General features: G+C 41.3%; 1 protein-coding gene across 3 annotated transcripts in view; it reads left to right on the top strand.

Moving 5' to 3' along the window:
- Positions 1–17883, top strand: part of chd7 (chromodomain helicase DNA binding protein 7) — a 273969-nt gene that overhangs the window by 233891 nt on the left and 22195 nt on the right. For all 3 annotated transcript variants that reach the window (XM_041189422.1, XM_041189420.1, XM_041189421.1), the window contains exons 29-32: positions 5212–5440; positions 9719–9927; positions 11052–11801; positions 13446–13606. In XM_041189422.1, coding sequence (XP_041045356.1) covers positions 5212–5440; positions 9719–9927; positions 11052–11801; positions 13446–13606 — 1349 coding nt within the window. The remainder of the gene's footprint in view (positions 1–5211; positions 5441–9718; positions 9928–11051; positions 11802–13445; positions 13607–17883) is intronic.

Below are 17883 nucleotides of genomic sequence, written 5' to 3'. Positions count from 1 at the left end.
ATTTCTTAAATATAAAACTAAATATTAAATATAAAGCTTTATATATTCCATGAATCCCCAGTATATTCACAAGGCAATATACAGTTATAGAAATAAAAACAAAAATATTGTGAATGCTGTAAATCTGAAGTAAAAACAGAAAATGCTCGAAATACTCAGGCCAGACAGCATCTGTGGAGGGAGAAACAATTAACATTTCAGGTCATTGACCTTTCATCAGAACTGGCAAAATTCAGACATATAACAGCTTTTTAAAAGTACCTTCTTTCAGTTCTTTCATGGTATGCAAGGCCAGCATTTGTTGCTCATTCCTAATCCCCCTTGAGAAGGTGGTGATGATGTGCCGCCTTGAACTGCTGCAGTCCATCTGGTGCGGGTATACTCTCAATGCCCATAGGAAGGATTTTGACCCAGCAACAATGTTCTAAGTCAAGATGGTGCGTGACTTGGAGGGGAACTTGCAGGTGGGGAAGTTCCCATGCCCACATACTGGTATGTGGTATAGGTCGCAGGTTTGGAAGGTGCTGTTGAAGGAGCCTTAGTGAGTTGCTGCAGTGCATCTTGTATGTAGTACACAGTATCGCCATTGAGCGTAGGTAGTGGAGGGAGTGAATGTTTAAGTTGGTGGATGGGGTACCGATCAAGTGGATCGATTTGTCCTGAATGGTGTCAAGCTTCTAGAGTGTTGTTGGAGTGGCACTCATCTAGGCAAGTGGAGAGTATTCTGTCATACTGACTTGTGCCTTGAAGATTGTTGACTGGCTTTGGGGAGTCAGGAGGTGAGTTACTTGCCATAGAATTCCCAGACTCTGACCTGCTCTTGCAGCCGCAGTATTTATATGGCTGGTCCCATTCAGTTTCTGGTCAATGATAACCCCCAGGATGTTGATGGTGGGGGATTCAGCAATGGTAATGCCTTTGAATGTCATGAGGAGATGGTTAGTTTCTCTCTTATTGAAGATGGTCATTGCCTGGCATTTGTGTGGCATGAATGTTAGTTGCACTTATCAACCCAAACCTGAATGTTGCCCAGGTCTTGAAGCATAAGGACATAGACTGTTTCAGTATCTGGTGAGTTGTGAATGGTACTGGAGGTTGTGCACTCGTCAGCAGCATCCCCACTTCTTATTATGGAGGGAAGGCCATTGAGGAAGCTGCTGAAGATGGTTGGACCTAGGACATTACCCCAAGGAACTCCTGCAGCAATAAACTGAGGCTGAGATGATTGACCTCCAACAAACACAAGCACCTTCCTTTGTGTTAGATATGACTCCACCCAGTGGAGTCCACCTGATTCCTATTGACTTCAATTTTGCTAGGGCTCCTTGATGCCACACTTGGTCAGATGCTGCCTTGATGTCAAGGGCAGTCACTCTCAACTCACCTCTGGAGTTAGCTCTTTTGTCCATGTTTGGACCAAGGCTGTAATGGGATCAGCACTTGAGTGGCCCTGGTAGAACCCAAACTGAGCATCAGTGAGCAGGTTATTGCTGACTAAGTGCTACTTGATAGCACTGTTGATGACCACTTCCGTTCACAATTTTCCACATCGTCAGGTAGGTGCCAGTTGTAGCTGTACTGGAACAGCTTGACTAGGGGCATAGCTATTTCTGACCACAAATCTTCAGTAATGTCAAGGCAGTTTGGTTGTACAGAACTTGAGTATTACTGAAAAAAGACATGTTTAAGCTTTTTGTCTTGCACTTGCAAGAATACCAATATAAGGAAGAAAGCAGCTATTTATACTGTATATGAAGAGCGTGCTGATTGGTTGGCAAGTCGCATTGCCATGGAGAATGAACCATTGATGGTGACTGACAGTTAACTGCCAAGCATTGTTTGAAATTTAAACCAGGCGGCTTGACCATGATTGGGCAAAGCATTGCCCTGAGGAATGAGTCAGCGAATAACTGTCATTTATTTTGTTTGACTGAAACAGGTGCACTGGATGTACGTGTTCTTTCTGTCAGCAAAGAACAGGGCCCTGTGTGTTAATATATGTAGCTCCCAGTACACACAAATCTGCCACATTGCGAGCCCAACTGACAATCTTAAATTGGTTGTCAGTGTAATTCTTAGCACATTGAGGATTATTTAGCACATATTGTCCAATTGTGGAATCACATCTAAGGTTTGACACTGAGCTTTGCAAGCAGAGGCTGGTTGGGCCCGGTCTGTGCCCTGCCTATTGCGAACAGTGGCTGGGTAGTGCTGTTTGATACGATTCACCAGTCTTTGGGATGTACAGCCTACATACCTAGCATCATACTGGCACTGAAATTCATTTACCACGTTTCTAATTTTTGTGATAGGCAGAATGTCTTTTTGGCTTGAAGGCAGCATCCTGTTAGTAGTGAATACCATTCGTGTCACTACTGCATGAAATAGCTAGCTTCACCTGTTGCTCAAATGTTTGAGATACCTTGCCCTTCCAGGGTAATCTGGGCACTTTTCAGGGCCGAAAGTGACTGCCTTTGGCCCGTTCATGAGCTTGTGTGATACACAGCAGGAAATTATCTAATCAGGGTAGCCTCAAAGGCATCCTGCAGGACAATGGCAGTAGCAACACTAATTTCTTGGTATCATGTGAAGTGAATAGTGATTAGAATTGGCTGAGGATTGGCATCTGTGATGCTGGGGATACACAGCGGGAAATGATCTGATCAGGGTAGCCTCAAAGGCATCCTGCAGGATAATGGCAGTAGCAACACTAATTTCTTGGTATCATGTGAAGTGAATAGTGAATAGAATTGGCTGAGGATTGGCATCTGTGATGCTTCAGCCTTGTCTTTTGCACTAGTGTGCCCCCCATCATTGAGAATCAGGATATTTTTGGAACTGCTGCTGCCTGTTAACTGTTTTCTTGTCCACCACCATTCACGACCAGATATGGCAGGACTGCAAAGCTTTGATCTGATTCATTGGTTATGGGATCTCACAACTCTGTCCATCGCATGCTGCTTCCACTGTTTGACATGCAAGTAGTCCTGTGTTGTAGCTTCACCAGCTTGAAAAATACCCATTTTTAGGTATGCCTGGTGTTACTATTGGCATGCCCTCCTGCTCTCTTCATTGAACCATGATTGATCGCTTAGCTTGATGGTAATGTCAAGGGAGGAGTAGGCCGGGCCATGAGGTTACAGATTGTGATTGAATAGAATTCTGCTGCTGCTGGCCCACAGCACTTTGTGGATTCCCTGTTTCAAACTGCTAGATCTGTTCTGAATCTGAACCACTTAGCATGGTGGTAATGCCACCTAGTATAATGGTGGGTTTGCTCAGTGTGAAGACAGGATTTCGTTGTCACAAAGACTGAGAGGTGGTCACTCCTACCTGTACTATCATGGACAGATGCATCTATGACAGGTAAATTGGTGAGGACGAGGTCAAGCAGGTTTGTCCCTCTTGGTTGCCTAACACCTGCCACAGGCCTAGTCTGGTTGAAATGCCTTTCAGGACTCAGTCAGCTCAGTCAGTAGTGGTGCTACTGAGCCACCGTTGAGGCAGAATTTTTCCCTCGTCGGGCGGACGCACACCCAACCTGAGTGGGAGCAAAATAGTGCGCGATGACGTGGGCATGCGCAGGAGGCAACAGTGCATCCACCGACAATTAAGAGGGCTGTTAAGTCCGTTAATTAATTGATTAGAATTTTTCCCTAAGCCAAGTGGTCTTTGGATTTTTGAGGAAATCTCATCCACGGGCGGGATGAGTTTTCTGATGTTAATTAAAAATAAAATAATTTTTAGAACTCATTTTCAATATGTCCCTGCTCATGTGTCAGAGTCACATGAGAGGACATATTTTCCATTTTTTTGAAAACTTTAGTTTTAGTGTGAAAAATCTTCAGTCCCCTAAGGCAGCTCTGTGCTTTCAGGGAGCTTTCACTGAACACACATGCACTGACTTCTGCGCTCGCTTTCCTTTTCCCACCCACCCCTACCCCAGCCATTAATTGGCCAGCCAGCGTGAAATCGCGGTCGGGGCCAATCGCGGGCAGCTGTCTGTTGCATGGCCGCTCCCTGACAAGGTAAAAATTCTGCCCTCGGTGATGGACTTTGAAGTCCCCCACCCGGAGCACATTCTGTGCCCTTGCCACCTTAGTGCTGCGTCCAAGTGGTGTTCAACGTGAAGGAGTACTGATTCATCAGCTAAGGGAGGGCAGTAGGTGCTTATCAGCAGGAGATTTCCTTGCCCATATTTGACCAGATGGCGTAAGATTTCGTGGGGTCTGGAGTCAATGTTGAGGGCTCCCAGAGCAATTCCCTCTAGATAGTATACCACTGTGCCACCACTTCTGTTGGGTTTGTCCTGTACAGAAACTGAAAGGGGGAGCGGAGGAAAGAACAAAGGGTAGGCCTGTGATGGGCGGATGACACCAGATATGGAATAATTATCCATCATATTGAGGCAAATAAGGATAATTCAAGGGGGAAAATCAATGTTTTCAGGCGTTGTGCTCTGTAAACATTTATTTCAAGTATTTTATTTTTTTTAAGAGAGTGGCACAGTGCCTTGAAGTACCGATATACAATGTCAAAAATTGGTGGGGCACACGTTTTTTCCCAAGCCTGCTACATTGCTGTGAGGATGTGTTAACTCTAACCCATATACCTCCACACACAAGAGGAAACAAAAATTGTCACAGGGAATGTCACAAGGCTGGTGTTGATTGAGAGCAACATAGAGCTGGGAAGAGATTGAAGGGAGTGAGAGAGGAACTTGATGAATGGCATACTTGACACAATACAAGGGTTTCCTAATTTTTCATCACCTGATGATACCAGTGTTTAAGCACAGGAACATTCCCTCTAGTAATCAACTTTGGATAGCACAGGGAGCACAGTATAACCTTGGTTCGCTAAGTTTTATTGTTCATATCTTCTGTTTTTGATGAGCACTGGATTCATTTTCAGGGGTAATTCGTGCAAAAAAATGATTAATGTATGAAAATATTCAATACCATTTCTAATTTCCATAAATGAGAACTAGTAAACATAATCACCTGACACATAAGGTCCTACAGTGATTGAATCTTTAGCATTTCCATTTTAGAATAGATTCAAGCCATGTTTGAATGTGTGTTCCAAAACACAAGTAGTGCATAAACAGTATTAGATTATACATTTTTATGCTAAGGGTGCAGGATTTTTATAGAATTCGTGATCTGAAGTTTAAGCACCGGCAGAATTACTGATTGGAGCATTTTACAGGCAAACAACTTGATCAAGATGATGAATCAGACAAACTCTACTGGCCCAACACATCAGTTCTCACAACACGCCTGCGCCGCCTTATTACAGCCTATCAGCGCAGCTATAAGAGGGAGCAGATGAAATTAGAAGCACTGAACAAAAGTGATCGCCGCAGACGTCGGCCAAGAGATGAAGTGAGAGCTCGGGAGGCTGAGAGAAATGCAGCTATATCCGAGAAACGTCAAAGGTAGTGCCATGAATTGTATGCTTAATTTTATTAAATATTTCGAAGTTTTTAGTTTTGGTTTTGGAATATTTTTCTGTGGCCTTTTTTTTATTACCCAAGTGTGCGTTTAATATGATGGCAAATCATTCATATAACTGGACCAGAAAAATATTTCAAATCAGTTTTAAGATCTACAGTTTACAGCACTAACATGCTGCCAAATGATACTTAGATTAATTTTCATGATCACCATACCCTTGATTTCTTCAGCAAAGGATTTGGTGTTTTACCAGAGAACCAAATAGAAAGATCAAAGGGAGTGTTGTCGTTGAGCTCTTTAAATGTATGCCCTGGTCATCTTTAGTAGTGTTGATGGAGGTCACATCACATGTCCTTTAACTGAAGGAAATCTTGTCTTCAAAAGAACCCAAATATCTTCAGATTTAGCAAAAATAAATATTACTGATTTTTTATTACATTTGTTATAATTATGATCCAAAGTAATTTGTAAGCTAAAACAAAGCTGTAAATAATTGAAAATGACCCTTTAACTTCCTGTTGCTGCATCATTATAACTTCATCAGAAATAGCAACACATTACCAAGTTATGTTAGCGCAACAACAGAAAGACTGAGGAAGTTCCAGGCTTACACCTAGTAAGGAGAAAAAGAAGCAAATGTGGACCATGTGAACATAGAAGTTAACTGTGCAAATTGTTATAGACTAGGAGTAAACGAACAGAACATTTCAGAAGTTATTGACAGGAATAATAAGATATAAAATTATGTTTGGAATTTGGGATTTTCCATCATTCATTCGTTTTCTGCACAGATGTTTAAGCTTCTTTAACTGCCACAACACATTAGCTGTGCAATCAGAGTTTTTCTCCCATCCTCACTGCACATGGTATCCTGTTTCAGAATTATGTTGTAGTTCACTCCAGTTAGCAATTTATTCTGCCAGCATAACATTCTATTCTGTTGAATTGATTTTTTTTTCCTCGATTAAATCTTGGTTAAATTTTTATCCTGTTGCAGGCTTTAAAGATTTCACTGATTTCTGCACATTCAACATTGATTTATGACTTTCATGTATGCTTTGTTTTTACCACCTCTAAATACATAATCAAGTTGCCTCCAAAGATTAGACCCAAATCCAAAGCACCAGGCCATGTAGCATTCTTAAGTAACTCATGAAACAATAGGAAAGTTTTGGTTTCAGTGATTTTTCAAACAGGATTACAGTGTCATTTTAGAGTTTATCCTTTCCTTACTAAGTCCTGAGTAGTAACTTATTAAATCATAACTCAATACTGTAAGGGCAGTATTTTTCAATGGCGGAGTTTCCAACCCTAACACCCAAAGAGTTGGAAGAGAATGCATTCCCGCTGATCATGGCAGCCCTGCAGCCATTTAATGTTCCAAAGAGCATTAATTGACTGGAGGCAAGACTTCCGCCCCTCACTTAGGCTGTGTGTGTCAGACCTTGGGTGGGGGGTTGGCACCTGATGTGCAAAAGGGGCCCTTAAGAGAGCCCTTCACACCTGAGGCCCGAGCAGGGCGACCTGCCGTGCTTCTCCCATGTCCCTGAATAGCTCCTGCCAGCTGCAAAATTGAGGTCGAGCAGGAAGCAGCCCTTTACTAGCCATTAATTGGCCACTTAAGGGTCTCAGTTGGGATGAGGATGGGAGAGCCACCACACAGCCACTCTACTTCACTTTCCCCCCCACCCCAACCTCCCCAAACAAACAACCACCCCGTAAAATTGCAGATAGGTCGGGCTGGGGAATTTTACAGGCTTCCCTGCACAACCATAAAATTCTGCCCTCTGATATCCATCTGGCTGGTGCCCCATCAGCCAGTGAACCATCAACTTGGTACTTGTCATAAGCTGATAGTTAAGGCCCACAGGTGGTGGTATCCCTTCTGCATTTCACCATTCTTCGTATAACAGATTGAATGATGAAGGTCAGCAGTTCATTTAGCTGTAGGTGGAATCAAGAGTTGAAGCCTGGTAGCTAGCTAAATGTAGCACATACATGCATTTCCAGGTTCAGGTTATTGCAGTGGCCATGATATGCCCCTTGCTGTTGTCTGCACCATTCATGGATTCTTGGCCAGATAGGCAGCAACCGTTACCTGAGTGAGCATGACTAGTGACTGTGGGCCTTTTAGCTGCTCTTTCTAAAAAAAAAAATAAAGTCCCTAGGTCCCTGTGTTGGAGTGGGGAAATGTACTGGCACCTTTTTTTATGCCTTCCGATCTTGAATAGAAAAAAAATTGCATTTATAAAGCACCTTTCATGACCTCAGGATGTGCCAAAGCACTCCACAGTCAATAAATATCTTTGAAATGAAGTCGCTGTTGTAACAGACAAAATGCAGTAACCAGGAGCCTACAAATAGTAAGGTGATAAATAATCAGATAATCTGTTTTAGTGATGTTGTTTGAAGGACATAGATTGGTCAGGGTACTTTGAATAATGCCTTGGACTCTTACATCCAACTGAAAGGACCAACTGGACCTCTGTTTAACGTCTCATCAAAAGATGGTGCCACTAACGCTCAGAGCTACTCTGGAATGTCACCTGGATTTTGTGCTTAAATCTCTGGAATGGGACTTGAACTTTCAACCTTATGGCTCACTTGACAGTGCTCCTACTGAGTCATGACTGATTCTTGCTGCCTGACTTTTTCAGATCCTCTGATTTGAGCAAGTCCAGACACACAGCCAGACCACTAGCTTCAGAAAAATGAATTTGGATTGTGTGGTAATTTTAATGATAGGAAACTCTTTGAATGCCCCTTCTCTGTCTGGTTTGGATAATTGGCAAGGATGAAACAATGGTCATTTGTTGGCCTATTTAGTTATATTTCACAGTTTTTGGCACCAAAAGGTGAGTCAAGCAAAACCTGAACAGATGAATATTTGGACAATGAAATTGCTTTAGATGACATTCTTGAAATGGCAAGCTTAAGACAAGCTAGGATTTCATCAGTAAGTTTTAAGATGAACACTTGTCTCCATGAAAGACACATGAAAGGCTTTTCAAGCCACATGGAATTACTTAGTGTTCTGATCACCAATTTCACCCATTTGTGTGCTGCACAAACAATTTCATTCCAACTTAAAATACTGCTGGGGAAGGAACTGAATTTGATTGTGAACGTTATTTTTGAGCCCAAGGGTTCCTGAGAACTTAAGTTTATTTCCATCACTTCACAATATGAATTGGGCAAGAACAGTTCTGAAGCTCCATCCTTTCTTTTAAAGAATGTTACTGAATGCCACTTGTGTCAGAACATACTGCTAAGTTTGATTTAACTATCTCACATATTTTTCCATCAGGGAAAAAAATGTCTGAGGCATTGGCACCAGACATTTCCACAGTTTTGAATACGCGACTCCCTATGAGACCCTTTTAACCAAGCCTTGTACAACTGTCCTCAAGGAACTTTGCATAAACTAAGAATGTTGATCAAGAAGGCATTAAAAGTCAAAAGCTGATAAAGTAGTCATCAACCATAACATACCAGTTTAACATGAGAATTAGTTCCTTTGAAAATACTTAAAGCTCAATGTGCTGGAAATTAATTAGCAGTATGAAATTTTCACATTTTCTGTAATCTCTCTTCAAGAATATGATTGAATTCTGATTTTTTTTGTGTCACCTGCCAGATGCACTAACATGACTAGAGAGACCAAGGTGCTATATAAATGAAAGTTGTTTTCTATATTTTCAAGTTAGTTCAACCTCAAGTATGAAGGTCTCTTCATCCTCATTTTCTGCACTGAAGAACCATTGCTTTATATTTCTTATCTTGTTTCTCTCTATTGCCTACTTTAAATAGGACTTAAATGAGAGCCTGAGTATATATATTAAGGGATAAAGAGTGCATATTTTTTGTGAAAATGAAATTTAAAGGGGCAGAGTTCCAGGATTTCTGCCTGGTTTGAATAGCAGTCATTAATTATGTTGAAATCTAACTCGTAGAACATTAAAAAAAATAAACCATGGGATTGTCCAAGCCTCACTACTACTTTTGTTGGGATGTTTCTCATCAATATTTCTCAGGACTGTAGGATTTTCTGAGGATGTTTAAGATTTATTTGTATTTTAATTTATTTAAACAAATGTGTACAGTATTGCACATGTGGTAGCATAACTATTCCAAACCTAAATTACAATGCAATTAGTTTTCCACTGCATGCCTACAAAATCTTGTTGCTAAGTTTTCATATGATCAGCGAAGGGCTACAGGATGTTGATGTCTTTCATAAATATATTTTTAAATTGCAGATGGACCAGGAGAGAAGAGGCAGACTTCTACCGCGTTGTATCAACCTTTGGTGTGGTTTTTGACCCTATCAAGAAGCAGTTTGACTGGAGCCAGTTCCGTGCCTTTGCTAGACTGGATAAAAAGTCTAATGACAGTTTGGAAAAGTACTTCAGTTGTTTTGTGGCTATGTGCAGAAAAGTGTGTCGTATGCCTCCAAATCCAGGTGAAGGTAAGATATTGTGATGTGGATCCAAAGCAGGTGGAGAGAATTAAAATACAGATCTCAGTGAGTGGCAGAACAGGTTCAAAGGTCTGAATGGTCTATCCTTGCTCTTTTATATAATGTAATTCATGTGGCACCAAGTTAACATTTAGAATATGTTTTTGTTTTCTAGAAAAACTTCAAGTAGACTTTATGTTCTATCATACTTTTTCTGCAAATTGGCATTTGCAGTGAATCTGCAACATAATCACAGCTACCAGTCATACTAAAGATATTGATCCTGAATTTCTGGGTGCCAATGGCATGTTTGGGGTGGACATTTGTTGGTAGAAATATAGTGGAAGTGGAAATTAAGGAAAACAAAGTTCTTGACAATCATGTAGTGCTAGAGGCAAGAGTAGGCTGGGGTTCTGTTTGCTCACTGGGCAAAAAGGAAGAAGGTTGGCATTACTGTCCAGATTTTCCAGCGCTCCCAGCTCCTCATCTCTAATTGCATGAGATGCAGTATCTTATTGGTACAGTGGAGAGGTGGGTGTAAAAGCCAAAAGATTGTTCCAAGCCAGGATCCTGTCAAGTTTCAGTCAATCCTCTGATACAGATGCTAGTCAGGCACTTAATTTTTAAATAGTTCTGCAATCTTTGCTCTTGAATAGCTTTCAGTTATGGCATTTTTTCCCACCTTCCTGCAGCAGGCAGAAGCATATTTTATTTAAATATGTGTACCTCAAAATCCAGCAGCATAATGTTACACAAAATTCTTGTTTCTTCTGCTAGTCTGGAAGCAGAGCAAGATCATGAGTATTCAGGCCCACAGTAAATTGTTGTGGCAATATTCACTGTTTCATCTTTTATCTGGAAGTTTCACGTCAGCCTTCTAGACCATTAATCAGCAAAGCTTAGTACACATTTGGCAGGTTTTTCAACTCTCACTTTGCGGCCTGAGCTGAGTCACATATTGAAATCAGTCAGTTTGGATGGGAGGAGTGGGGAATGCATTCAGAATATCCATTGACCTAAATGTGACCTGTGCAATGAGAGCCGGAGCTGTAAAAATTAGGAAGCAGCATATGAAGGGGATTTGAGTCAGTTTTGATTTTCATATTTGTGAAAAGACCTTGTTTTTATTAAAGAGTCTGATTCCACAATTTTCATTGAGCCAATCACGGAAGAGCGTGCTTCTAGAACGTTGTATCGAATAGAACTTCTACGGAAGGTTCGAGAGCAGGTTTTGCTTCATGCTCAGCTAGATGAACGACTCAAGTTGTGCCAGCCAAGCATGGATCTGCCTGAATGGTGGGAGTGTGGCAAACATGATAAAGACTTATTGATTGGCGCTGCAAAGCATGGAGTTAGTAGGACAGACTATCATATTCTAAATGACACTGAACTTTCTTTCCTGGATGCCCATAAAAACTTTGCTCAAAACAAAGGGGCTAGCCAGCGAAGCAGTACGCCTTTCCAAAACCAACCTGGTGCCTGTTTGAGCCAAATGCCTTCTGTTGTCCCACCCACACCAATGCAAGGAGAAAAAAGTGCAGAACAAGATGGCTATGATGATAGTAAAACTGAAGATGGACTAAAATGTCCTACACCACCATCTCAGGAAGAGCAGAGTACAGTCCCTCTTAAGGAAGATGGGAAAACCAATTGTGATGAGAACATACATATTGATTCAAAATGTCAGGACATCTCGGGAGCATTGTCTGTGAAGGTCGAGCATGATACTAAAGAGACTTTAGCCATGGATACGGAATTGCTTGCTGACGCTGAAGAAAAAGAATTGAGACCAAAATTGCCATTTGAGAAAGGGTCAGAGGAAGATGATGATGACGAGGAAGAGGATGATGACGATAAATCAGAAGAGTCATCCCAACCTGAAGGTACCATATTGAGTTTCAAAACTTAACTAACAATTTGCTTTTTAAAAGCTTTGTGTATTAGTACTCTGCTCTCATGGCCAAACTTTTTACTGAGATAAACATTTCTTTTCAGATAAATGAATTAAACTGTTTTCTAACAAATGAAATCACCATACTTTTTTTTTCCATTTTTGCACTTTTAAAATTGTTCAACAGTGTCAATTATGCCCCTATCTTAGCCCTGAAAATAACCCTTAGATCAAGGTAAATGAAGAAAAATGATATGAGAAGATCTTTTTCACACGGAGTGGTTAGGGTCTGGAATGTACTGCCTGAGTGTGTGGTGAGGGCAGGTTCAATTGAGGCATTCAAGAAGGAATTAGATGACTATTTGAAAAGAAACAATGTGCAGGGTTATGGGGAGAAGCTAAGTGAAATGCTCATTCAGAGAGCTGGTGCAGGCATGATGGGCTGAATGGCCGCTTTCTGCGCTGTAACAATTCTGTGATTCTAAAATTAATCCTGCTAAAAAATTTGTATTGAAACACAGTCAGCTTGATCATTTAAAACTTTTACTGGAGTAATAAAAAATTACTTCTGATTTCCATCTTATTTGCCTAAGTAGTGAGAGTCTTGAGTTTTCCTCAATTAAAATAGAGTAACTCTACCCCCATTGTACCCAGACCTCAGGCTAACTCCAGTATTATAGCAGTATATTGCAGAGATGTACGAGACAGCAGTCAACTTTGGGAGATTTGTGCTATCTTAACGAGGCATGGGTAGAATGGTGTTAAAAGTGGGCTTCAGCAGAATATCAGTATCTCTTTCAACCAAAAATGTGCTGCAACTCTCTAGGATTGGGTCCAGTGCTTTACTTCATCTGGAGATTTTCAAAGCTTTTACAACTTATTAAAACAGAAGTAAAAAAAATGCTAGAAATACTCAGCAAGTCAAAACATAGTTAACATTTCAGCAGTTTTCATGAAAGATCATAAACCTGAAACATTGACTCTGTTTCCCTCTCCATAGATAGGGCCTGACGTGCTGAATATTTCCAGCACTTTCTAATTTTATTTTAGATTTCATAGCACACCTTGGCAGCAATGTGTACCACCTACAAGATGCATTGCAGCAAACTCACCTAGGCTCCTTCAGCAGTATCATCAAAACCTGCAACCTCTACCACTTAGAAGGACATGGGCATCAGGCGCATGGGAACTTCACCACCTTCAAGCTCCCCTCCAAGTAACACACATCATCCTGACTTGGAACTAAATCACCATTCCTTCACTGTCACTGGGTCAAAATCCTGGAGCTCACACCACTTTGGGGGCACCATCACCACACACTGCAGGGTTTCGCTAAGATGGCTCACCATTTTCTCAAGGGCAATGAGCAAATTTTTTTTTAAAGTGCCACTCAAAAAAAACTCTCATTTCTAGTTGAAAGCTAATGCCACTATAGTCCATGTACTGTGCCTATATACCTGTCTCGGTGACTGCAATTAGTACTTAACATTCTTTTGTTAAAATATGCCTATATAAAGTAGGCAAGTAATGGTGTACAAAATGCTAGATTGTATTTCACTTTTGTTGCTGTTGAAGCACTCTTCAAACTAAATACAAGAACTTATTGGTGATAATTTTTATGTGATTTTCTTCCCAGCTGGCACTGCTTCCCAAGGCAAACATTTTGATGAAGAAAGTAATGCATCTTTGAGCACAGCCCGTGATGAAACTCGCGATGGCTTCTTCATGGAAGATAGTGAACCCACAGTAGCTCAGCTACTTCATGAAAGAACATATTCTTTTTCCTTCTGGCCAAAGGTTTGTTGGGGTATAAAATTGGAATTATAAGTCACTGTTGTGTGTTGTGCTAAAGAGAGCAAAAATTGAACCAAATTTATTTGACAATTTCAAATTTGGGCAATTCAAATTTCAGTTCCTTTGAACAAAATATTTAAATTGGATACTGCTGATTCTGTGTACTTGAAAATATGTACATCACTTTATCATAACAAAGAGGCAATGACAACTGTAAGAATAATCTTCCAATCACAAATATCAAGAACTAGAGCAGTTTCTTCCCTTTACCATCACCTTTTAAAGATTTTTTTTTGTTTTTCTTTGCTTCACTGATGGCAAGAGACTCTCTTAATCATTGGTGCGACCTAAGAGTGACTGAACCCACAATTTCTCTTTGCCTGCCCCACCTCATTCACCTTTTATTAGGGTAACAAGTGGCTTCCTACAGCCACACAAAGGAGAACAGGACCTTGATATATAGTAAACAACAGGTGAAAACTTGCATTCAATCACTTTACTGATGATGGAGAGTAGGCTGATGTGGTGGTAATTGGCCGGGTTGGATTTGTCCTGTTATTTGTGCACAGGACATACCTGAGCAATTTTCCACATTGCTGGGTAGATGCCAGTATTGTAGTTGTACTGGAATAGGCTTGGCTAGGAGCGCGACAAGTTCTGGAGCGCAAGTCTTCAGTATGATTGCCAGAAAATTGTCAGGATCCATAGTCTTTGCAGTAGCCAGTAACTTCAGCCATTTCTTGATATCATGTGGAGTGAATCGAATTGACTGAAGACTGGCATCTGTGATGCTGAGGACCTCCAGAGGAGGGTCATCCACTCCGCACTTCTGGCTGAAGACTGTTGCAAATTCTTCAGCCTTAACTTGTGCACTGCTGTGCTGGGCTCCTCCATCATTGAGGATGGGGATATTTGTGGTGCCACCACCTCCATTGAGTTGTTTAATTGTCCATCACCATCCACGACTGGATGTGGCAGGACTGCAGAACTTAGACCTGATCCATTGGTTGTGGAATTGCTTAGCTCTGTCTAATGCTTGCTGCTTATGCTGTTTGGCATGCAAGTAGCCCTGTGTGTTGTAGCTTCATCGGGTTGACAGTTCATTTTTAGGTATGCCTGGTGCTGCTTCTCGCATGCCCTCCTGCACTCTTCTTTGAACCAGGGTTGATCCCCTGACTTGGTGGTAATGGTAGAGTGGGGGATATGCCGAGAATGAGGTTTGAGATTGCGGTTGAATACAGTTCTGTTGCTGCTGATGGCCCACAGCACCACATGGATGCCCAGTCTTGAGTTGCTAGATTGTTCGAACTCTATCCCGTTTAGCACAGTGGTAGTGCCGCACAACACGATGGAGGTTATCCTCAATGTGAAGACGGGACTTCGTCTCCACAAGGACTGTGCAGTGGTCACTCTTACCGGTACTGTCGCGGACAGATGCATCTGTGGCAGGCAGATTGGTGAGGATGAGATCAAGTATATTTTTCCCTCTTATTGGTTCCCTCACCACATGCCGCAGAACCAGTCCCGCAGCTATGTCCTTTAGGACTCGGCCAGCTCGGTCTGTGGTGGTGCTACTGGGCCATTCTTGGTGATAGACAGTGAAGTCCCCCATCCAGAGTACATTCTGCTGCCCTTGCCACCCTCAGTGCTTCCTCCAAGTGGTGTTCAATGTGGAGGAGTACTGATTCATTAGCTGAAGGGAGTGCAGTACATGCTAATCAGCAGGACATTTCCATGCCCATGTTCGACCTAATAGCATAAGACTTCATGGGGTCCGGAATCGATGTTGAGGACTCGCAGGGCAACTCCCTTTTGACTGTATATCACTGTGCCGCCACCATTGTTGGGCCTGTCCTGCCAGTGGGGCAGGACATACCCAGGGATGATGGTGGTGGTGGTGTCTGGGACTTGATCTGTAAGGTATGATTCCATGAGTATGACTATGTCAGGCTGTTGCTTGACTAGTCTTTGAGACAGGTCTCCCAATTTTGGCACAAGCCCCCAGATGTTAGTAAAGAGGACTTTGCTGGGTTGACAGGGCTGAATTTGCCATTGTCGTTTCTGGTGCCTCAGCCAATGCCAGATGAACCATCAGGTTTCATTCCTTTTTGTTTACTTTGTCACTTTTTGACACAACTGAGTGGCTTGCTAGGCCATTTCTGAGGGTGTTTAAGAGTCAACCACTTTAGTGCCCTACTCTAAAGGACACTTTCCCAAAGTGAACCAGATATGTTTTTACGACAATTGACAATGGTTTCATGGTCATCATTAGACTTTTAGTTCCAGATTTTTATTGAATTCCAATTCCACCGTGGTTCGAACATGGGTCCCCTGGGTCTCTGGATTAACAGTCCAGTGACAATGCCACTACGCCACTGCCTCCTGCTGTATAAAAAGATGAATATATGGACATCTGCAATTTCTTTCTAAAAATGTATTAACTCCTTATCTGTGTTGCCTGGCAAATATGGTAAGATGTATTGCAATTATGTTTTTTTTGTCTCAAAGATTGAAGCCCACATAACATTTGTTTTCTATAATGTGTTAACTATTCAAATTTAATGTCTTTTAAGTTCTTTCACAGTTTTATTGCAAGGCTTTCAAGTGTATAGTTCAAATATGCTCGGAGGAAAGTTAGACTTAAACCAATAAGCTTCTTGTGTAACAATTCTTGAGGTGATAAATTAAGTTACTCCTCATAAAATAGTAACATAGCATCCATCTGTGTTTCCAACATCCCCATGATTTTGCCTACACTACCGACAAAATATTCCAAAGACGTAGTACTCTTTGATTTGATACCTATTAAATTTTCACTGAATTCGATTTATGTGCACAGATTACATTTTCAGTAGGAATATTATTTTATCTATCAACATGATTTAATATTTTATATAGATAAATCATATTATTGCTCTTCAGTGCTTCCTTGACGGATGCAAAGCCTGAGCTTCTCTAAAGATTCATCAGGTCTCATCCTTTCCATTGTATCTATCTAATTTGTGCTGCATTCCAGAACTGAGCATGATACTCTATGGGGCATTTGGAAAGTCAAAATGCAATCCATCAGAGCCAGCATGGATTTGTGAAGAGTAAATTGTGTTTGACTAATTTGCTAGAGTTCTTTGAAGAGGTGACAAAGAAAGTAGGTAATGGGGATCCTGTAGATGTTGTATATCTGGACTTCTAGAAGACCTTTGATAAGGTGCCGCACAAAAGATTAATACACAAGATAAGATCACACGGATTTAGGGGTAGTATATTAGCTTGAATAGAGGATTGGCTAACCAACAGAAAGCAGAGAGTTGGGATAAATGGGTCTTTTTCTGGATGGCAAGCTGTAACTAGTGGGGTGCCACAGGGTTCGGCCCTTGGGCCCCAACTATTTACAACCTATATTAATGACTTGGATTCATGGATAGAAGGTACTATAGCTAAATTTGTAGATAACGCCAAAATAAGTGGGAAAGTAAGTTGCAGTGAAGAAATAAGAAATTTACAAATGGATATGGATAGGTTAGGTGAATGGGCCAAAATTTGGCAGATGGATGAGTGTGAGGTTATTCATTTTGGTCGGAAGAATAAAAAGGCGACTTATTATTTAAATGGAGAGAAACTTCAGTGCAGAGGGATCTGGGTGTCCTCGTGCATGAATCGCTGAAAGCTAGTATGCAGGTACAGCAGGTAATAAGGAAGGCAAATGGAATTTTGGCATTTATTGCTAAAGGAATAGTGTATAAAAATAGGGAAGTGTTGTTGCAACTGTACAAGGCATTGGTGAGACTACACTTGGAGTACTGTGCATAGTTTTGGTTCCCTTACTTGAGGAAGGATGTTGTTGCATTGGAGGCGGTTCAGAGGAGGTTCACTCGATTGATTCCAGAAATGCGGGGCTTGTGTTATGAGGTGAGATTGAGTAATTTATGCCTATAGTTGCTAGAGTTTAGAAGGATGAGAGGAGAGCTAATTGAGGTATATAAGATGCTAAAGGGCATAGACAAAGTAGACATGGAGTGGATGTTTGCCTTTGTGGGGCATTCTAGAACGAGATGCCATAGTTTTAGGCTAAGGGGTGGTAGATTTAAATCGGAGATGAGGAGGAATTACTTTTCTCAAAGGGTCGTGAATCTATGGAATTCACTCCTTCAGAGTGCAGTGGATGTTGGGCGCTGAATAAATTTAAGGAGGAGGTTTTTAATTAGTAACGGGTTGAAAGATTATGGGAAGAGGGTGGGAAATTGGATCTGAGGCCAAAATGAGATCAGCCATGATCGTATTGA

The sequence above is a fragment of the Carcharodon carcharias genome, chromosome 6, assembly GCF_017639515.1.
Source record: "Carcharodon carcharias isolate sCarCar2 chromosome 6, sCarCar2.pri, whole genome shotgun sequence".
NCBI lineage: Eukaryota > Metazoa > Chordata > Chondrichthyes > Lamniformes > Lamnidae > Carcharodon > Carcharodon carcharias.
Note: the sequence above shows the minus strand (reverse complement) of the source record. Positions and strands in the feature narration are given on the sequence as shown.